Source organism: Diplotaxodon limnothrissa, linkage group LG14, assembly GCF_057381915.1.
Source record: "Diplotaxodon limnothrissa isolate DT_005_m linkage group LG14, D_limnothrissa_male_GT1.1, whole genome shotgun sequence".
NCBI classification, from domain to species: domain Eukaryota; kingdom Metazoa; phylum Chordata; class Actinopteri; order Cichliformes; family Cichlidae; genus Diplotaxodon; species Diplotaxodon limnothrissa.
In genome coordinates this window covers 37,117,770-37,134,000 of record NC_140609.1, presented here as the reverse complement: position 1 = coordinate 37,134,000, position 16,231 = coordinate 37,117,770, and the positions used below count along the sequence as shown (strand labels likewise).

At 41.2% G+C, this 16,231-nt stretch overlaps 1 protein-coding gene across 1 annotated transcript; it reads left to right on the top strand.

The window, feature by feature from the left end:
• The first annotated feature begins 9,801 nt into the window (after positions 1-9,801).
• On the top strand, positions 9,802-14,730 carry ckmb (creatine kinase, muscle b). Its single transcript, XM_085371167.1, has 9 exons — positions 9,802-9,885; positions 11,287-11,399; positions 11,612-11,708; positions 12,138-12,292; positions 12,548-12,680; positions 12,782-12,953; positions 13,431-13,554; positions 13,655-13,844; positions 14,161-14,730. Exons 2-9 carry the CDS (start codon positions 11,307-11,309, stop codon positions 14,337-14,339), a joined length of 1,143 nt encoding a protein of 380 aa, XP_085227293.1. The 5' UTR covers positions 9,802-9,885; positions 11,287-11,306; the 3' UTR covers positions 14,340-14,730.
• The last annotated feature ends 1,501 nt before the right edge of the window (positions 14,731-16,231 follow it).

The window sequence follows — 16,231 nt, the reverse complement described above, 5'->3', positions numbered from 1 at the left end:
CTTGTTTACAGGAGCAAAGGCAGACTGGGTGAGAATAACTAGAAGCAGTCTCTTTGTTTGTCTTTCGCTGACATTTTGCAGGTAAACGCAGGTCATACGTCTTAAAGTAGAGCTAGTCAGTTCCAGAATTAATTTAAATAGTTTTACTAACATCACTGGCTCCTAACATAACTTTAGGTTCAGTATTCTGTGCAGCTGTAATAAAGAAATAAACTTTAATACAGGAAGCCCAGTAATCACTGAAGTCTGCAGTGCATCCTGGAAACTCATCAGCCTCAGAGGAACAGCAAAAACTGGAAATTTACTAAAATTAATTGATTTTATTAGTTACAATGGACTTTAAACCACATTTGGTGTTTGTCAAGGTGGAAATGATGTATGCAAACTGTTTACAGCTGATCATCTGCAGGCAGCACAGCTAAACTTAACCATAATATCACAAAACAATACAAGAATAACCACAGTAACATATTATGAAAAATAAAGCAAATGCTGATAAATGAAGGGATGTTGATGAGGCGTTACATGTATATAACCACAGCTGTTTAGACGAGTGATCAACCTTTAAGGCTGAGTGGAACTTTCTAAAGACCAAAATAGTGTCGATCATTAAGGCCATTGTGTAACTCCTCTGAGGGATTTCTTTGGTCTCTGGAGGGCGACTTTAAACACAATAATAAAGAGCAAAGCTGTCCTGCCTCTGAAACTGAATCAGTAAAGATCCGCCGCCCACCAGCTGATGGAGGAGTCAGACTGAGACGTTTAAGTGTCTTTTAATGTGTAATTCAAACTGTAGATTGTCACTTAGATTTATCATGACTCACAGGAGGACCTAATGGGCTTAGTCATGCACATCTAGAGCAGAAGAGGTAGAGAAGGATTGTGGGAAAGTGAGTCTTTTTATTAGGCCATATATTTTCACATTTGTAAGTCCCCAGACAAGGACTGGGGGTGAGGCAATAGTCAAAAGCATGAAAAGAAAGAAGTCATATGCAGCAGTTTGTATTAATAATATACTTTTATTACAAAGGTCCTCCAACGACTGAAAACAAAGCAATCATTTTAAAGTATATACTTAAGAAACAATGAAAATGATTGCTTTATTTTCAGGGCAGCATGTTGGTTTGGTGGGTAGCACAGTTTCTTCCCAGGAAGAAGGTCCTGGGCTTGACTCCACCAGGTGATTGGAGCCTTTATGCATCTTTTCCCCATGCCTGTCTAAAGACATGCATGTTAGGTTAAATCAGCTGTAGGCGTGAATGGTCTCTGTGTTAGACCTGTGATAGACTGGTGGCCTTTCCAGTTTGTAGCCTGCTTTTTGCACCGTGACAGCTGATGGTTGGTTAATTTTCTCTCCTTGGTTCATGGCTTAGCTTATGAATAGTAACTGTTCTCTGACTGTAACTGCACTGGAACCACTGGTGTTACCTTAAAACTATACACTGAGGACCTGTGGGGACAAGCACTGCAAAGGTTAAGCCCCACCGAATCAGTTCAGCCCTCTAGATCTTTCTATAAACCAAAATGACCTTCATAATAATGTGTTAAGACTTGGCTGCTGAGTCAGCGAAACGTAAAGTCATGCCAGCTTTAAGGCAGCAGTTTTTACTCATTGCCTTATTTCTTTAATGTTCTGCAAAGTGTTCCATTTCTAATTGGCATGTTTAAAATTTGTATTTATTAAATCATTTAATATAATGTCAACGAAAGCTTTTTTATTGAGGGGCTTAATCTTCAAACATACTCATACGCACACATCTCTAATGAGACACACTTTACTTTCATGACTGGATATCCTATATCATTTCATTTTGCTGTCACCTCACTGTGACTGGCTCTGAGGACACATTAGCAGCACTGCCTATCATTACAGCCTCAACACTAAAAATACCAACATTAAAACTCTGCATCCTTAATTATTTTTCTACACTTTTTTAACGAACACATAACATGCTAAATATCACATGTATGACAGATATGGAGTCGCCTGTGACTGCGACACAAGACAAGAGATGTCTGAATATTTTTTGAATGCTATTTTCTTTTCTTCTTTTTTTTGCGGGGGTGGGGTTGGGTGCAAAGGCGAGGTAGATGAGAAACTGACATCAAAGCTGGGATTACAGAGGTGCTGGTATTTTATGCTGGCGATCCAACTAGCAGCTGACAGGAAGGAAGTCCCTGCACCCTGTTTGCATGCACAGTCATGGACAAGGATACACATTAAAACACTTCAGGGATTCACTATGTAAACGAGCATGCTCAAAGAATTATGCAACGGACACACACACACACACACACACACACACACACACACACACACACACACACACACAGCGGTCTGGCCAACACTGCTGATTTAAAATGAGAAATAAATGATCGGGGGTAGACTAAGACTAAGGTAGAGAAAAAAAAGTTCAGCATGCAGATATTCCACAGGTATTTGGTGTCTGTACATAAAAGATAACATACATTCAACTCCAATTAGGGCAGTAGAGTTGTTTTCCTATGGACTTCTTTGTTCTTTTGCAGCCACAGCGATTGCCCCCTGCTGGTCATCAGAAATAGTGCAGGTTCATGGGGATTTTCCCAGCAGGACATAGCAAAAATGAAAAAAGTAATTCGATACCATACAATATACTTTATTGTCCCCCCATAAAAGTCCCAAAAGGTTCTGTCCATCTGGACGTAGCGTTTTCAGTGGGAGAAACATTTCGTCACTCGTCCAAGTGACTTCTTCAGTCTCAGCGTGAACGAAGGTCAGGGCAGAGCATTGTTCCCTCAGAGATTGCTATAGGAAGTCTTTTAGGAACCACACGTGTCGCCCCCTGATGGCCTTTAAAAATGCAGCTTTAGAGCACTTTAAATTAGCATCAATTTGCAGACTCAGAAACAACATCCATGTTTTTAGAAGCTACATCGCTCTTCCCCCCTTTCTTATTTTAGATTAATTTTTACTGATTTTTGAAGTAGTTGATTATGCAAGAGCATAATGTACGAATTGTCTTTGAAAATGTTAAAAATTCTTAACCATAAGGGAGACGATCGTGGGCAAGGCCAGAACATATGTGTCAGATCTGCTCGCTCTACACTGAGGGCATGTTGAGGCTATATTCCTCATCTCATTTTAGCATGGTTGTATAATTTGTGTTAGTAAGCACTGGGCAGAAATATGTTTCATTTAGTTGGAAACCAAAGAGCTGGGCAGATGAAATGTAAAGGACAAGATCATCAAGGTCAACATGATTCATCTTCTGAATATCAAGTTTTACTGCAATCCATGAAGCAGGTGTGAACCAAAGAGGTGGCCTGCTCACCCAACAGGGCTATCCCTGTGCTGCTGGCATGGCTAAAAAAAACAAGATGCAGGTGCCTAAAAAGCCTTTTCAGGTTCATGATAGTAAATAAAGACATACATGTGAAGGAAAATTATGAATAATAAATACTGTGAGTTAATCCCAGATAAATCGTCAATGTCTTTTACAACAAAACTGTTAAATATTAACTGTTTCCTGGTGTGTGTCTGTTAAACCGTCTTCTTCTCCGTCGACTCAACTGACGGCGAATGAATGAACAGAGCGAGGGAACGCCTGACTTACGGCTGAGTCAGTGCAATTCAATCAGGAGAACTGGCACTGGAGATCCGAGGGCCGGTCAGGCGGGGCTAAAGATAGACCTCCATGGTTCACCCTCGAGCTCCCCTCACGAGCAGCTCGTGTTTCACTGAAGCTTCACCTCCACAGCCTCCACAGGATTCACACCAAGATCACAGACAGTCGCAAACTGGGATCTGAAAAGCGTATAAACTAGTTGCATGATGTTGTATTCAGAAAAACCCCTCCCACTGTGTTCCTCACACAAAAGTGATGCTGCAGTGATGGCTCATCATCTTCCTGTCATTCTTCGATAAATCTCCCTGCTTTGTGTCCATTTTCTGTTGGTTTTGATATCACTTACTGATCACTGAATGTGGACACTAGACTGACAAACACGCTCTGAGAACCGGTGATGCTGCATGAGGGCACATTCAACCCCTGATAGCAGTGACTTACATAATTTTTCAGGTTTTATTTTCGTGTGTTTAAAGTTTAGGCAAGTTTAAGAAAGAAATCTTTTACTTTCTACTGTTAAATAAAATGAAAATACAAAGACATATATTTAATACATTAGCCACAGTGTCAGGTTGGACTATAAGGATTCACACTTCCAAACATCTGGACAGACTTTGATTTACAAACACAGACGAGTCTCTTAAAATCAGGAAGAACTTTCTGAAAAATGTTCTAATTTCAACCAACCATACATGCAAATCATCTCCTTACTGAGAGTAAGTTCGTGCATTTGACTTTATTAAGTTTAATAAATTTTTTACTTGATTCAAAATGTATTTACCTTTACTTCTCTCACCCCAACTGGACACGGCAGATGGCCCCACCCCTCCCTGAGCCTGGTTCTGCTGGAGGTTTCTTCCTGTTAAAAGGGAGTTTTTCCTTCCCACTGTCGCCAAAGTGCTTGCTCATAGGGGGTCATATGATTGTTGGGTTTTTCTCTGTATGTATTATTGTAGCGTCTACCTTACAACATAAAGCACCTTGAGGTGACTGTTGTTATGATTTGGCGCTATATAAATAAAATTGAAATGAATTGAAAATTGAATTTATTGCGTTTTCTGCATTTTGCGGCCACATACGTATTAGTTTAGTTCAGCATCTCTACTTTTGTTTTTCAATAATGAAACATTTCTGCACTGATGTGTAAAAATTCATCACAGTTATTTCAAGAAAAATATTTTCTTTGTGATTGTGATGATTTTTTCCACTCATGTTGTGTTCAGACTTGAATTCGTCTAAATGTGTCAGATAGTTTCTAATGTTTTTATTTTATTTTTGTAGGACAGCGTATTAACAGGCCACCACGAATGCAACTTCTGCAATGATCAGTGACTGTTCAGTGCTGCTCTTCAAATGTTAATAAAGCCAGTGTTCCTGTAAGTGTGCAGTCACTGGACACATGGATAAAAGAAAAAACTAAGATCTCATCTCCTAACATATGGAGTAAATTCTGTACTTCCAGTTTATTTAAAAAAAAGAGCTAAACTAAGATTATAGAAATTAAATTAAATTAAACATGAATTTTATGTGAACATAACACACACCTCGGAAGGTGACATTACTCACGTGCAGAACTTTTTAAAATAACCTAAGTGCACCTAGATAAAGAAAAGGCAGTTGCTTTTCTTCAGTGCACATCTTGTTGTCCTCATCAGTGTTTTACCCTAAACTAAAACATACATATACATCATTCTTCTTCAGTGAGCCCGGCACTTTCCACTGTGTAACAGCCTTAACCTTCACACAATCCACACAGGTCCACAGAGTTGTCTTACAAATGCCCGAGTCTATTTGCAGGCGCCGCAAGCTGCTAACATAATTTTTTGCTCCTCTGGCTCAGGACTTGTTAGTTCGAAGCTGTTAGTCCAGATCAGAAGCTAAGAAGGCACGAGCATCCCGAATCCTGGCTGCTGCCACTTCCTAAGATTTCTAACATCTTTCATGAGAGACTTAATGAAGTTATCCCAGGGATTAAGAGGTGATTTTGTTTCAGGTTAAGTTCGAAACAACACCACGCCTTTGAAGCGTCACAAACTTTCAATCCTCTGGGTTTTATTTATCTCTCTTCTCTGAATACAAGTACCACAACAGCAAATTAAGAAGCTGTTGTTTAATAACGTAGAAAGAAATATCACAAACATGCATCAGGGGATGCCATCAGTGGCCTAGGCTGCCAGCTGTTCCTGGCAACACCCATGTGTGAATGTGTGAATGCTTGTAGCCCTCAGCTGCTCCCTGAAGCCTTTGCTGTGAATAAGAATCTACTATCACGCTGAAGCCGACCCAAACAGAGTTTATGAAATACTCCGTGTCTCTTGCCTTAATGCTCAAAACAATGTCTGGGAATCAGGAAGCATAACTGCTCAAAAGCACAAATAAACCTGCAGTGCTAACAGATACATCAACATAATGGTAAAGGCCACATCCTTGATTGTTATGAGATCTTGCATGTTTGTATGAATGCTTCGCCCACAGCTGTTATATTGAGTGTTTTTTTTTAAATCAGTTTTTATTTTATTTTCAGTCCAGTTTCAGATGGATGGATGTTAAAATTTTTTACTTTTAATAAGTGAACTTTTAAGTGTTAGTCTAAAACTAGGCAAAAATATAAGCCTGTTGTAACTGATTATAATAAGTTATGCAACTATGCATGCACACGTTTGCACACACACAAACTGAATCTGTGCAGACTATTTTATCCTGTTGCTTCATGAGTGTCAGAGCTGATGTACAAATCTTTTAACAACACAACGCTTTAACATCAGGGGAAAAAAAACGAACAAACTTGGATTATGTGCTCACGTCAATATTGTGTTATTCGGTATGTAAGTGCTTCTGAGTTTCAGATGAAAATCATTACAAATGAGTCACACAGTGTTCCTGGTTTACATAACTGTCCTTGGTGCCCGTTTCCCCCAAGGCAGCTGCATGGTTCTGGGGATGTGTTGGAGGGCGGAGAGGTGGAGTGCAGTATGGGCGAGTGCTGGGGGATAGGGTGACAGTCTAAACTGGGATGCTGGAGCTGTGCCACACACACAGCAGATATCACACGTCAGTCAGCCTGACCTTTGAGTTTTATTGAGGAGGATTTATGTTGAAAGGATGCAGTGGAGGGTAAAACTGCACATTAAAATGTGAAATAGAGTTTAGAGACCAGTTATGGGCTGCTAGATATTATATTATTCATGCAATTGAATCAGATATGAATGGGTATCCCTTTGTTTTTCATGTTAGAGGTATGTAGGGGATACATTTATTTGTTTGCTGACTAATTAAAAGCTATGCATGAGTGTCGCTGTTTATATTAAAGAGCACACACTGACGTCCTGTTACTGGTTGTTATGGTAATAAGTGGGTGCACATTCATTCATGCGAGCGCGTGTTAACAGCGGGCGAGCAACATGCAGCGACATGAGGGAAAGACTAATTTGGAAAGCCATGTCTGTGGATGGTCAGGCCACAGCTGTGAAACTGGAGCCCGTTGGTTGATTTAGAGCAAAGGAGCAGAGACTCAGGGTGACTCTCTAAAGTCCTGCACTCATGAACACAACACTCTTGCAGAAATCTGAAGCCACAAATGTGCAGAAACGTGTTGTGTGAAGACAAAAGTTGTTCCACACTGACTGTGAAAGTACACTGAATCACAGATGATCCATTTATATTCAAGTGATAGCAAATTTTTAGAAAACTGGGCATTTAAATGACCGGTGGACCGTTTAACCTGAACACAGTATGACGTCCCTGTGACGGTTACTAAACAGAAACGTCTTTTGTTTCGTCTTTGGTTTTATTTTCTCTACAGGTTTGAATGTCAAACTTGTTCTGCTACAAAATAAGCTGATTTAAATGCTCCACACTCTGGGCTCTACCGTGCATTCACTGCTACTCACAATGATTTCAGAGGCACAAGTTAAGGGTGACCTACTATGCTCACTTCCACTTCCAAAGACTCAGTGCCCAAGAAGACCATATAAGGAAATCTGTGCCAAGCTGACATCAGCTTGATGCAAAGGTAGCACAAAAAGTTGTTGCTTTCATCTGACAGGTATCACTTCTAACTACACAGACAAGGGCAGTTAACACTTATAAATGATTTGCAAATCTCAGTTTACTACAGGAACCTCTCTCAGGACAACAAGACCTGCTTCTAAAACATGGAGGTCAAAGAAAGTAATGCTAGAGATGTATACATAATCTACTCGTCTTCTAAAACCAATGTCCGATTCTTCAAAGAGAATAAGAACACAGACAAGAAGACGGCAAGTATCACGCATTAAATGACACTTATTAACATTTATACACAGCACACAGTGTCCGGTTAGTTCACTGGGAAGACGGATGTCCACAGGCGGACTGTGCGCTCTGACGGCAGGTCAACATTTGTCCTGCAGGCTGGAACACACTGCATGCTTACGCTTAAGCAACCATGGTACAAGTGACATACTTACAAGTATGCTACAAGTAATTTCTGTGAACAGTTAAAGCTGCAGCCAAAAAGAGTTTAGAGGAAGGAACATGAGCTATGACTGCCACAGTCTCAGAGACGTCAGCAGAGCTGTGATTATTGTCAGATGCAGGGTCGGTGTTCCTGCTAACATGTAATCATGCTGATTCCAAACCGGTTCTGCAGCTTTGTACAATCTCCTTCTTTTGTACTAAAATTTCCTCCAGGCTTTTTTTTTTGCACTTATCTGTTACATATTGCACCAATTTTTATTCCCATCACTCTGATTATTCATTTAGTTGAGAAGATAGGAGGTTTATTTGGTGAGATTGAAGGGATAATTGTAATCCATCTCTTGATATGAATGCATAGAAATATGTGAGATATGAAATGTGGCGTAATCTCAGTTATTGCTGGATCTTACCAGAGACTGCCATTTGCGTCACAGCGCCTCTCAGCTCCACCCCACAATGTCTACTTTCTGTCACATGATGTGGATGATTTAGCATCTGTCTACGTGTAGATTACCCAGGTTTATCATATTACTGCTGGGAGGGTAATGATGCTGGCGCTTGTACATAACAGAGCAGGACCTGAGCAATCTGAACCACACGAGACAGGATACTGAGTGGAACTGGTTAAAATCCAGAGGAGAGAACAGGAAGCAGACAGACGCTTAACTTCTCACATCTTCAGAGATAAACATGTAAAGAGGTTTTCTCTTCTCTGACTTGCCAAATGTTTTGAGTTTGCACAGCCTGTCACTATGCATCCCTACATCACACAGGGGGCTGTACCCCATATCTAAAAGTCACACATGGAGACTCCTCCACTTAGCAAATTGGTCGATGAGAGGGCCACAGCTCAGTGAAATCCAATCTGTAATCCAGAATATCACGGTGATGTAATCCAAGACAAAGTGGTTATTTTAGCTGATAAATGTGATAACAGGGAGAACTCCGGTCACTCTGCTCCGAGAACACTTATGAAACACGAAAGCAGGGTTCAAATGCCCATCAGAGTCTCCCACTCTTACTGTAACAAGTGACCATGTCAAACCAGATTAAAAGCTTCATGCATGATCGACACAAGGCTGCACAGTATTAGCCTGAACATATTTGGTGACAACAAAAATTACTTTTTAGTATGTTTTTAATTAAAATCATTTATAAAAATTGATGTTCTTCCATATTTTAAGGGTTGAACTAAGGAATTTCCTCCTCCCACTCTTCCCCCAAGATATATTTTAAGGACTGGTTAACATAAAAAAATGTTAAACATAAAAAATAAAACAACAGATGAGGCAAATGTTCTTCTAAATTAGTATTTCACAGTATCTTACTAAACGCTAGATACATATATTCCTGCATGACTTTGGGATTTTGACATTTGTACCTTTTATCTAAATTCAATTACAGTTACTCTGTAACCAGGTTAAATAACTTGGAACATGTGGACACAATTTCCCTGCTTTGCATGCATATAATACACAGATATTTCCAGATAACCGTGTCCTTTCCTGCAGGCTGCTATGAAACAGTTACATGCAGACAGAAGGTGAAGGGTTGGACCTCCCGCTGCAGCTGTTGCCTTGTCTGTCCCTTGTCTCCAGTGTTGTGTGATCTCGGTTCTTGCCTTTTAGAAACTCAGCCGGGCACGGAAAACCCTTTCTACCCAATCAAATGAGGTGACCCCAAGTCCAGTCAGCCAATAGCAGCAGAGGTCTGAATATAAATACTTTAGTCCATCACCTGGTAGAGCTGGGCGACCCCTATATTTGGTGGATAGGATCTGATCCCGGGATCTGTTACTTCTTTCTTTTCTCCTAAGCAGGTAAAAGAAAAAAACAACAACCCTGAATGCAATGTTTCAGTTTGACTTTTTGGTAAATGAAAGGGAAATATTCTGATGTTTTTCCCATTTAAATATGGATCAAACCTTTTGAGAACAAAATTGGTCTGAGAGGGAAACCAGAAAACTGAATGGTTCCGCACCGCTGGCGAACACCGAGCCGTGAAAACGTACTCCCCCTCTGCATTTCTGTCTTGGATTTTTGTGAAACGTTTTTTCTGGGATGGAAGCTACTAAAATAAACTTTAAATACTCTTCTACTGATGCACACTGTAGCCTGAAACGTAGGCATTTCTTTGAAAGATTCTTGGACGTGAGCAGCAGTGTGGGGTTGAGGGCATATCCATTTGTAGTGCTGTAGTGTTGCGCCAGCAGTTGCGTCTATCTGTCATCTGTTGCTGACGCCTGCAGCACTGGCTTGAGGTATGTCTTTGAATAGTTTAGGAGCGCTTGATATAGTCATGGAACTTGCACAGCCGTCTGTGAGGCATGCAGGCTTTGACCTTTTCGCTGCACCAGGTGTCATCATCAGTTTAATGCACCTCCACTAACTGAGCTCGGCCTCAAGGAAAGAGACACTGACAGCAAACAGAAAAAGAAAGAAGTGAGGAGGAGTTGCATATTTATTCTTGACAACAACCTGATTGATTATGAAGCTGCAGCGCCGGTTGCCTTTTCAGATTCCTAAACTGTTATTGAATTAATTTCTGCAGAAGTTAAAAAGGTTATGTGACCAAAGTAGTTTTCTTCTTTCTTACTGCTTTTTCTCAGCTAAAAAGGAATTAAATGAAATAAACAAAATTGATCATAGAGCATAGAAAAATAAAACTGTGAACCTCATTTATTTCTGAGAATTAATATTTTCTGCTGTTTTCATTTTGTTAAAGCTATTTTAAAAGCTGAATTACTTCTGTGGAAAACTACTCCATGCAGGCTTTCGCCTCCCTTGGAAGCTGACGTTACGTTGAATTGAGTGAGATGGGAGAGAAAGCCAATCATCGTTATGAGCTTGAGGTGGGACGGGTGCAGTGGAGGAGGGGGCATGACTATGCTATTAATAATGTTTGCTGTGAGGGGGAGACAGGTGGTGAGACGTCTGGGAGAAAGGAAGAGCAGGGGGGACATAGCACAGCTGACAAAGAGAGGGGGGGGGGACGTGAAGAAGACAGAAGGGAGAAGTTAAAAAGTAAAAAATAAAAGATCAAAGAGGAAGACGGACTTTTCTTACATAACCACACCAGATAGACACCAAGTGATAACTGGTAAATTAAGTAAACACATTTTTTTCATGGATGTTATATTATTCTGATAAGGGAAACATTGCATGATCCCGCCTAAATAATTAAAACAGCACACTGTCCTCTTTCCCCCGTCTCCTGTCAGGTGGAGTAAGAATCACAGCCATGACGAAGAACTGCCACAACGACTACAAAATGAAGTTCTCGGTGGACGACGAGTACCCCGATCTGACCAAGCACAATAACCACATGGCCAAGGTACAAACCCTGCTCTGACATGGTCTAAACATGGACACTTTACTGCCACACACATGGGCTTAGATGCTATTTCGTTTCAACGAGACATGATTCAGGGTTTTGTGAAGATGCATGCCACAAAAATGCGGTGATTACTTCTTTCGGGATCTCTTAGATTTCCCGGTAAAGACAGGTGAGTCACATGGCTGACCTGCGTGTGTTATCTGCTGTAGGTGCTGAGCAAGGAGATCTACGGCAAGCTGAGAAGCAAGTCCACCCCCAGCGGCTTCACCGTGGATGATGTCATCCAGACCGGTGTCGACAACCCTGGTGAGAAGCAAAGGCAAACAGGCACCACGAGACATGAATAACTGTAGCACAACCTGTAACCAAATACGACCTGTGATTAGGTTACTGACATTATAGGTTTTACTTTTATTTCATTCCTAGTTTGACATTTTTGTTGCCGGTTCAGGAACGATTCACTTCATTTTCAAAGGCATTTAAATTTTTGTTTCCTTTTAATACGGGTGGTGTTAGTCAGGCTGTAAGATTGAAGAAGTTCACACCTGTACAACAACACAGCACAACATCCCAGACTCGTCAGCATCTGCTCGTCAGGCTGGTTGTGTTAATGAATTTGACCAAACGGACAAAGATTAAGAGTGAAGACATTTCCTGTATACTTTTTATTTTACTGCTACTTTATTTGATATACAGCATGGTTAAAATCTTTCCTACTCTCCTTCTTGTCCCAAGGTCACCCCTTCATCATGACTGTGGGCTGCGTTGCTGGTGATGAGGAGTCCTATGAGGTCTTCAAGGACCTGCTGGACCCAATCATCTCCGACCGTCATGGTGGATACAAGCCCACCGACAAGCACAAGACCGACCTGAACTTCGAGAACCTGAAGGTGAAGAGTCAAGTGTTGTTCGATATTCCACATTTACACCAGCCTAATCACATTCATTCCCTAAACTGTGTTAAAGCTGATGTACTTGAACTGGACTAACTTAGAAGTTAACTTCCACATCCCTCAAAATGTGGGTCCACATTTCATTTCTTTGAGTTTGTCAATGAAAGACACATTAATTTATTATAGAAATGAAATCAAAATATATACTATGAAATACTATAACATAATTATAATGTCTGCGTTGTGTTCCAGGGTGGTGATGACCTGGACCCCAACTATGTGCTCTCCAGCCGTGTCCGTACTGGCCGCAGCATCAAGGGATTCACCCTGCCCCCCCACAACAGCCGTGGAGAGCGCAGAGCCATCCAGAATCTGTCCATCGAGGGTAAACGCTAAATGTCAAACCTATAAGAATAACCCACATGTTTATAAAACTCATTTTATTCACAGACTGACATCTTTGTGCCGCACACCTTCCTTCCTCAGCACTGTCCAGCCTGGAGGGTGAGTTCAAGGGAAAGTACTACCCCCTGGATGGCATGACTGATGCCGAGCAGGAGCAGCTGATCGCTGATCACTTCCTGTTTGACAAGCCTGTGTCCCCCCTGCTGACCTGCGCCGGTATGGCCCGCGACTGGCCTGACGCCAGAGGCATCTGGTGAGAAACAGAAATGGGAAATCAATAAATCTGAAGACAATTCTATTTTTTTTCCTCCTCTTTAAAAAGCAGGGTGATCAGATACGTGCTGTAATCAGCCGAGACAGCTGCTTTTCTCCGTTTATGAAAACACAAACACATTAGAAACATCTGAGAGAAATTCTCCCATCTGCCCTTCCTCAGCAAAGCTTTGACATCATTACCATCTGTCTGCATAATATGAAGAAGACACCAATTATTTCTTCTTTTAAACATCTCTTAAAGCGTCTCATGTTTGCTGAAGCTGCAGTTTAAACTTACATCCTTTACAAATGATGTAAGTCATTTGACTATATCCACAGAGATCTTCAAGGTCAACTTAACAATTTATTGGTTGAATATAGAGAGAAAGCCTGCAAGTGTGGCACAAATTTCTTTAAGAAGTGCTGCTTGTTGCCTGTAAATCAAATAAAACTGAGCTGGGTTTTATTCCTCTAGGCACAACGACAACAAGACCTTCCTGGTCTGGGTGAACGAGGAGGATCACCTGCGTGTCATCTCCATGCAGAAGGGAGGCAACATGAAGGAGGTCTTCAGACGCTTCTGTGTCGGCCTGCAGAAGGTAATACTCACAAACAGGACTTTCTATGGTTTCCTTTTTTGGACTCGCTGGGCTCTTAAACAACCGTAGGATGAATAATTTCTTACTCTTCACCGTTCAGATTGAGGAGATCTTCAAGAAGCACAACCACGGCTTCATGTGGAACGAGCATCTGGGCTACATCCTGACCTGCCCCTCTAACCTGGGAACCGGCCTGCGTGGTGGCGTGCACGTCAAGCTGCCCAAGCTCAGCACACACGCCAAGTTTGAGGAGATCCTGACCAGGCTGCGTCTGCAGAAGCGTGGCACAGGTGCGGAAAAATGCTTTTGAAGCTATAAACAGACATATTAAGCATTTAGTGTACAAACAACCACCTCAGTGTCACTTTTTTGGGACGGATGGTGTGTGTGTGTGTGTGTGTGTCTAAGTTCCAGTAAAATTACTTGATGTGGGAATGAGCCTTTAATTTCACGTCATCCAGCTGTGCCTCTGAAACAAGCTGATAAAAGGGAATAGTTGTCTTTGCTGATGGCATGTACTACGTCAGTGGCTAAAGGGTAACTCCTCCTCCCCCTACACCTCCTCTTGAGCCTTCTTGTTCTTATTGTCCTCATCTTTTGACACAGGCGGTGTGGACACAGCCTCTGTGGGCGGCGTGTTCGACATCTCCAACGCTGACCGTCTGGGCTCCTCTGAGGTGTATCAGGTCCAGCTGGTGGTCGATGGCGTCAAGCTGATGGTTGAGATGGAGAAGAAGCTTGAGAAGGGAGAGTCCATTGATGGCATGATCCCCGCCCAGAAGTAAAGTGGACAGACATCCCACGATCGAATGACTGTCGGAGTTTGTTTTGTTTTTTTATTTTATAAAAAAATGAAGCAGTAGCCTTGTTGTAAAGTTATTTTACTGGTTTCGGCCAACTGGCTACTTTCTGCTTTCTTCTTTCCGTCAACAGACACTCCACTTCTCTTTATCCTCCTTTCTTACTTATTTCTGCCATCATTACTCCTCTCATCCTCTCCTCTACTGTCTTTGGTTTCTTCTAACTCTAACCATCTCTCTTCTCATCATCTCGGTAACATCCTGGGATCAATCCATACATAGTCTGACCATGGCTATGTACACGCACACCAAAGGAATTTTTTTGGGGTTGTACAATATAATGGACTATTAAATGATGCCCCATGTGACAATCAAGCTTCCTGGTTATGTCATCTTTTCTTTATGAGATCTCCTGAGAAGAGAACATTAATTTCACTGGCAGCAATCACAAAACAGACATAAAATAAGAACGAGGTTGAAAGTCTTTATTTTTGTGTGACACATTATTTCCAAGGAGACATGCAGGATTGCAGGTCGATCATTTCTGTAATTTCAGCCCATAAGTTAAGTTTTACTGATAACAGCGACGGCTTTAAACACACAACAGAACTGTAGCCTTAAAGCGCGGCCCTAACCGTATCTAGAGAACAGCCCCACGGGGCGAGGCTCCGTTATACACGAAATAAAAAAATAAAACAAACAAAAAAGAAAGAAATCTGCAAAACTAGCCCTAAATCACAGCTTCACATTATCAGACAGCGGTGGAGACCTGCCGCGGCTGAAATCTCCCATGAAACAGATAAATTGCTGTAGTGAAAGATCACAAATCTGCTCTAACATCCAACATTTCCATTCCCAGTGTTTTGTCAGATGCTGCATACTTGAAAAGGACAAGTTATAGTTGCGTAGCTTTATAGAGTTACAATAGACGTACAACAACCTTTTGATTTTGGAGTTATCAGTGTCCGTGCACCAATGTGTGATCACCGTAGCGCTAAGCGGAGTCTCTGTTGGTATAATTTTGGTAACTATGATCTTTAATGAGCAGCAAAGTGTTGTTTTTATAAAAGAAAAATGAATTCTTAAAGGTCATTCAAGGTCACATTCCCCCTTTAAACTACTGCCTCATCAACGCGCACGCCACAAGCTTTGATAAAGCAGGAGTTCGATTGGTTAACAGTCAAAAACCTCTTACAGCAATACTTAAGTCTGGTTGGTCAACAGTCATACACCTTCCAGCAGTGCTGCAGTCTGATTGGTAAACAGAGGATAAAGTCTACAGTTTGGTAAAGATGTTTCAAAGAAGAAACCAGTGTAATAAAGCACAAAAAAAAAAAGACTGATGTAAGACAGATTTTCATTTGAGTTGAGAGTTCATCAGAAATTTGGTACTTTTTAAACGTACCTGTACATCGGTTCCCTCTAATTTGGTTACAGTAACGTCACTGTAACCAAGTGGCACATCTACCTGGAAACCTGAAGACGTCACAGCTGGTTTTACCATGTAAAGTCAAGCAGCCATATAAGCAAAGAAAGACATTCAGGATGATTCTTAGTATTCTTTGTAGTGGGCTTTAAATGGGTGAAAGAAAAAAATGGGATGTTAAAAAGAAAAAAGGGGAAAAAGTTTTTAAAAATAGAAAAGAAAGTGCTCAACAAAATTCAAAAAGGTTACAGCAATAAAAAAAAATAAAAAAATAAAACAAACAAGGAGCCCTGTTAATCGTAATCGGTGCTTATTCAAGTCTTGATTCTTGGCTTTGTGTCTGCATTGCACTACACTCAAGTGAAGCAAAAAGCTGGGATACTGTTTCGTACTGTTAACTACCCAGTGAAGCATCAGCTCCTACACTACAGTATGTTTGGGGATAAAATTA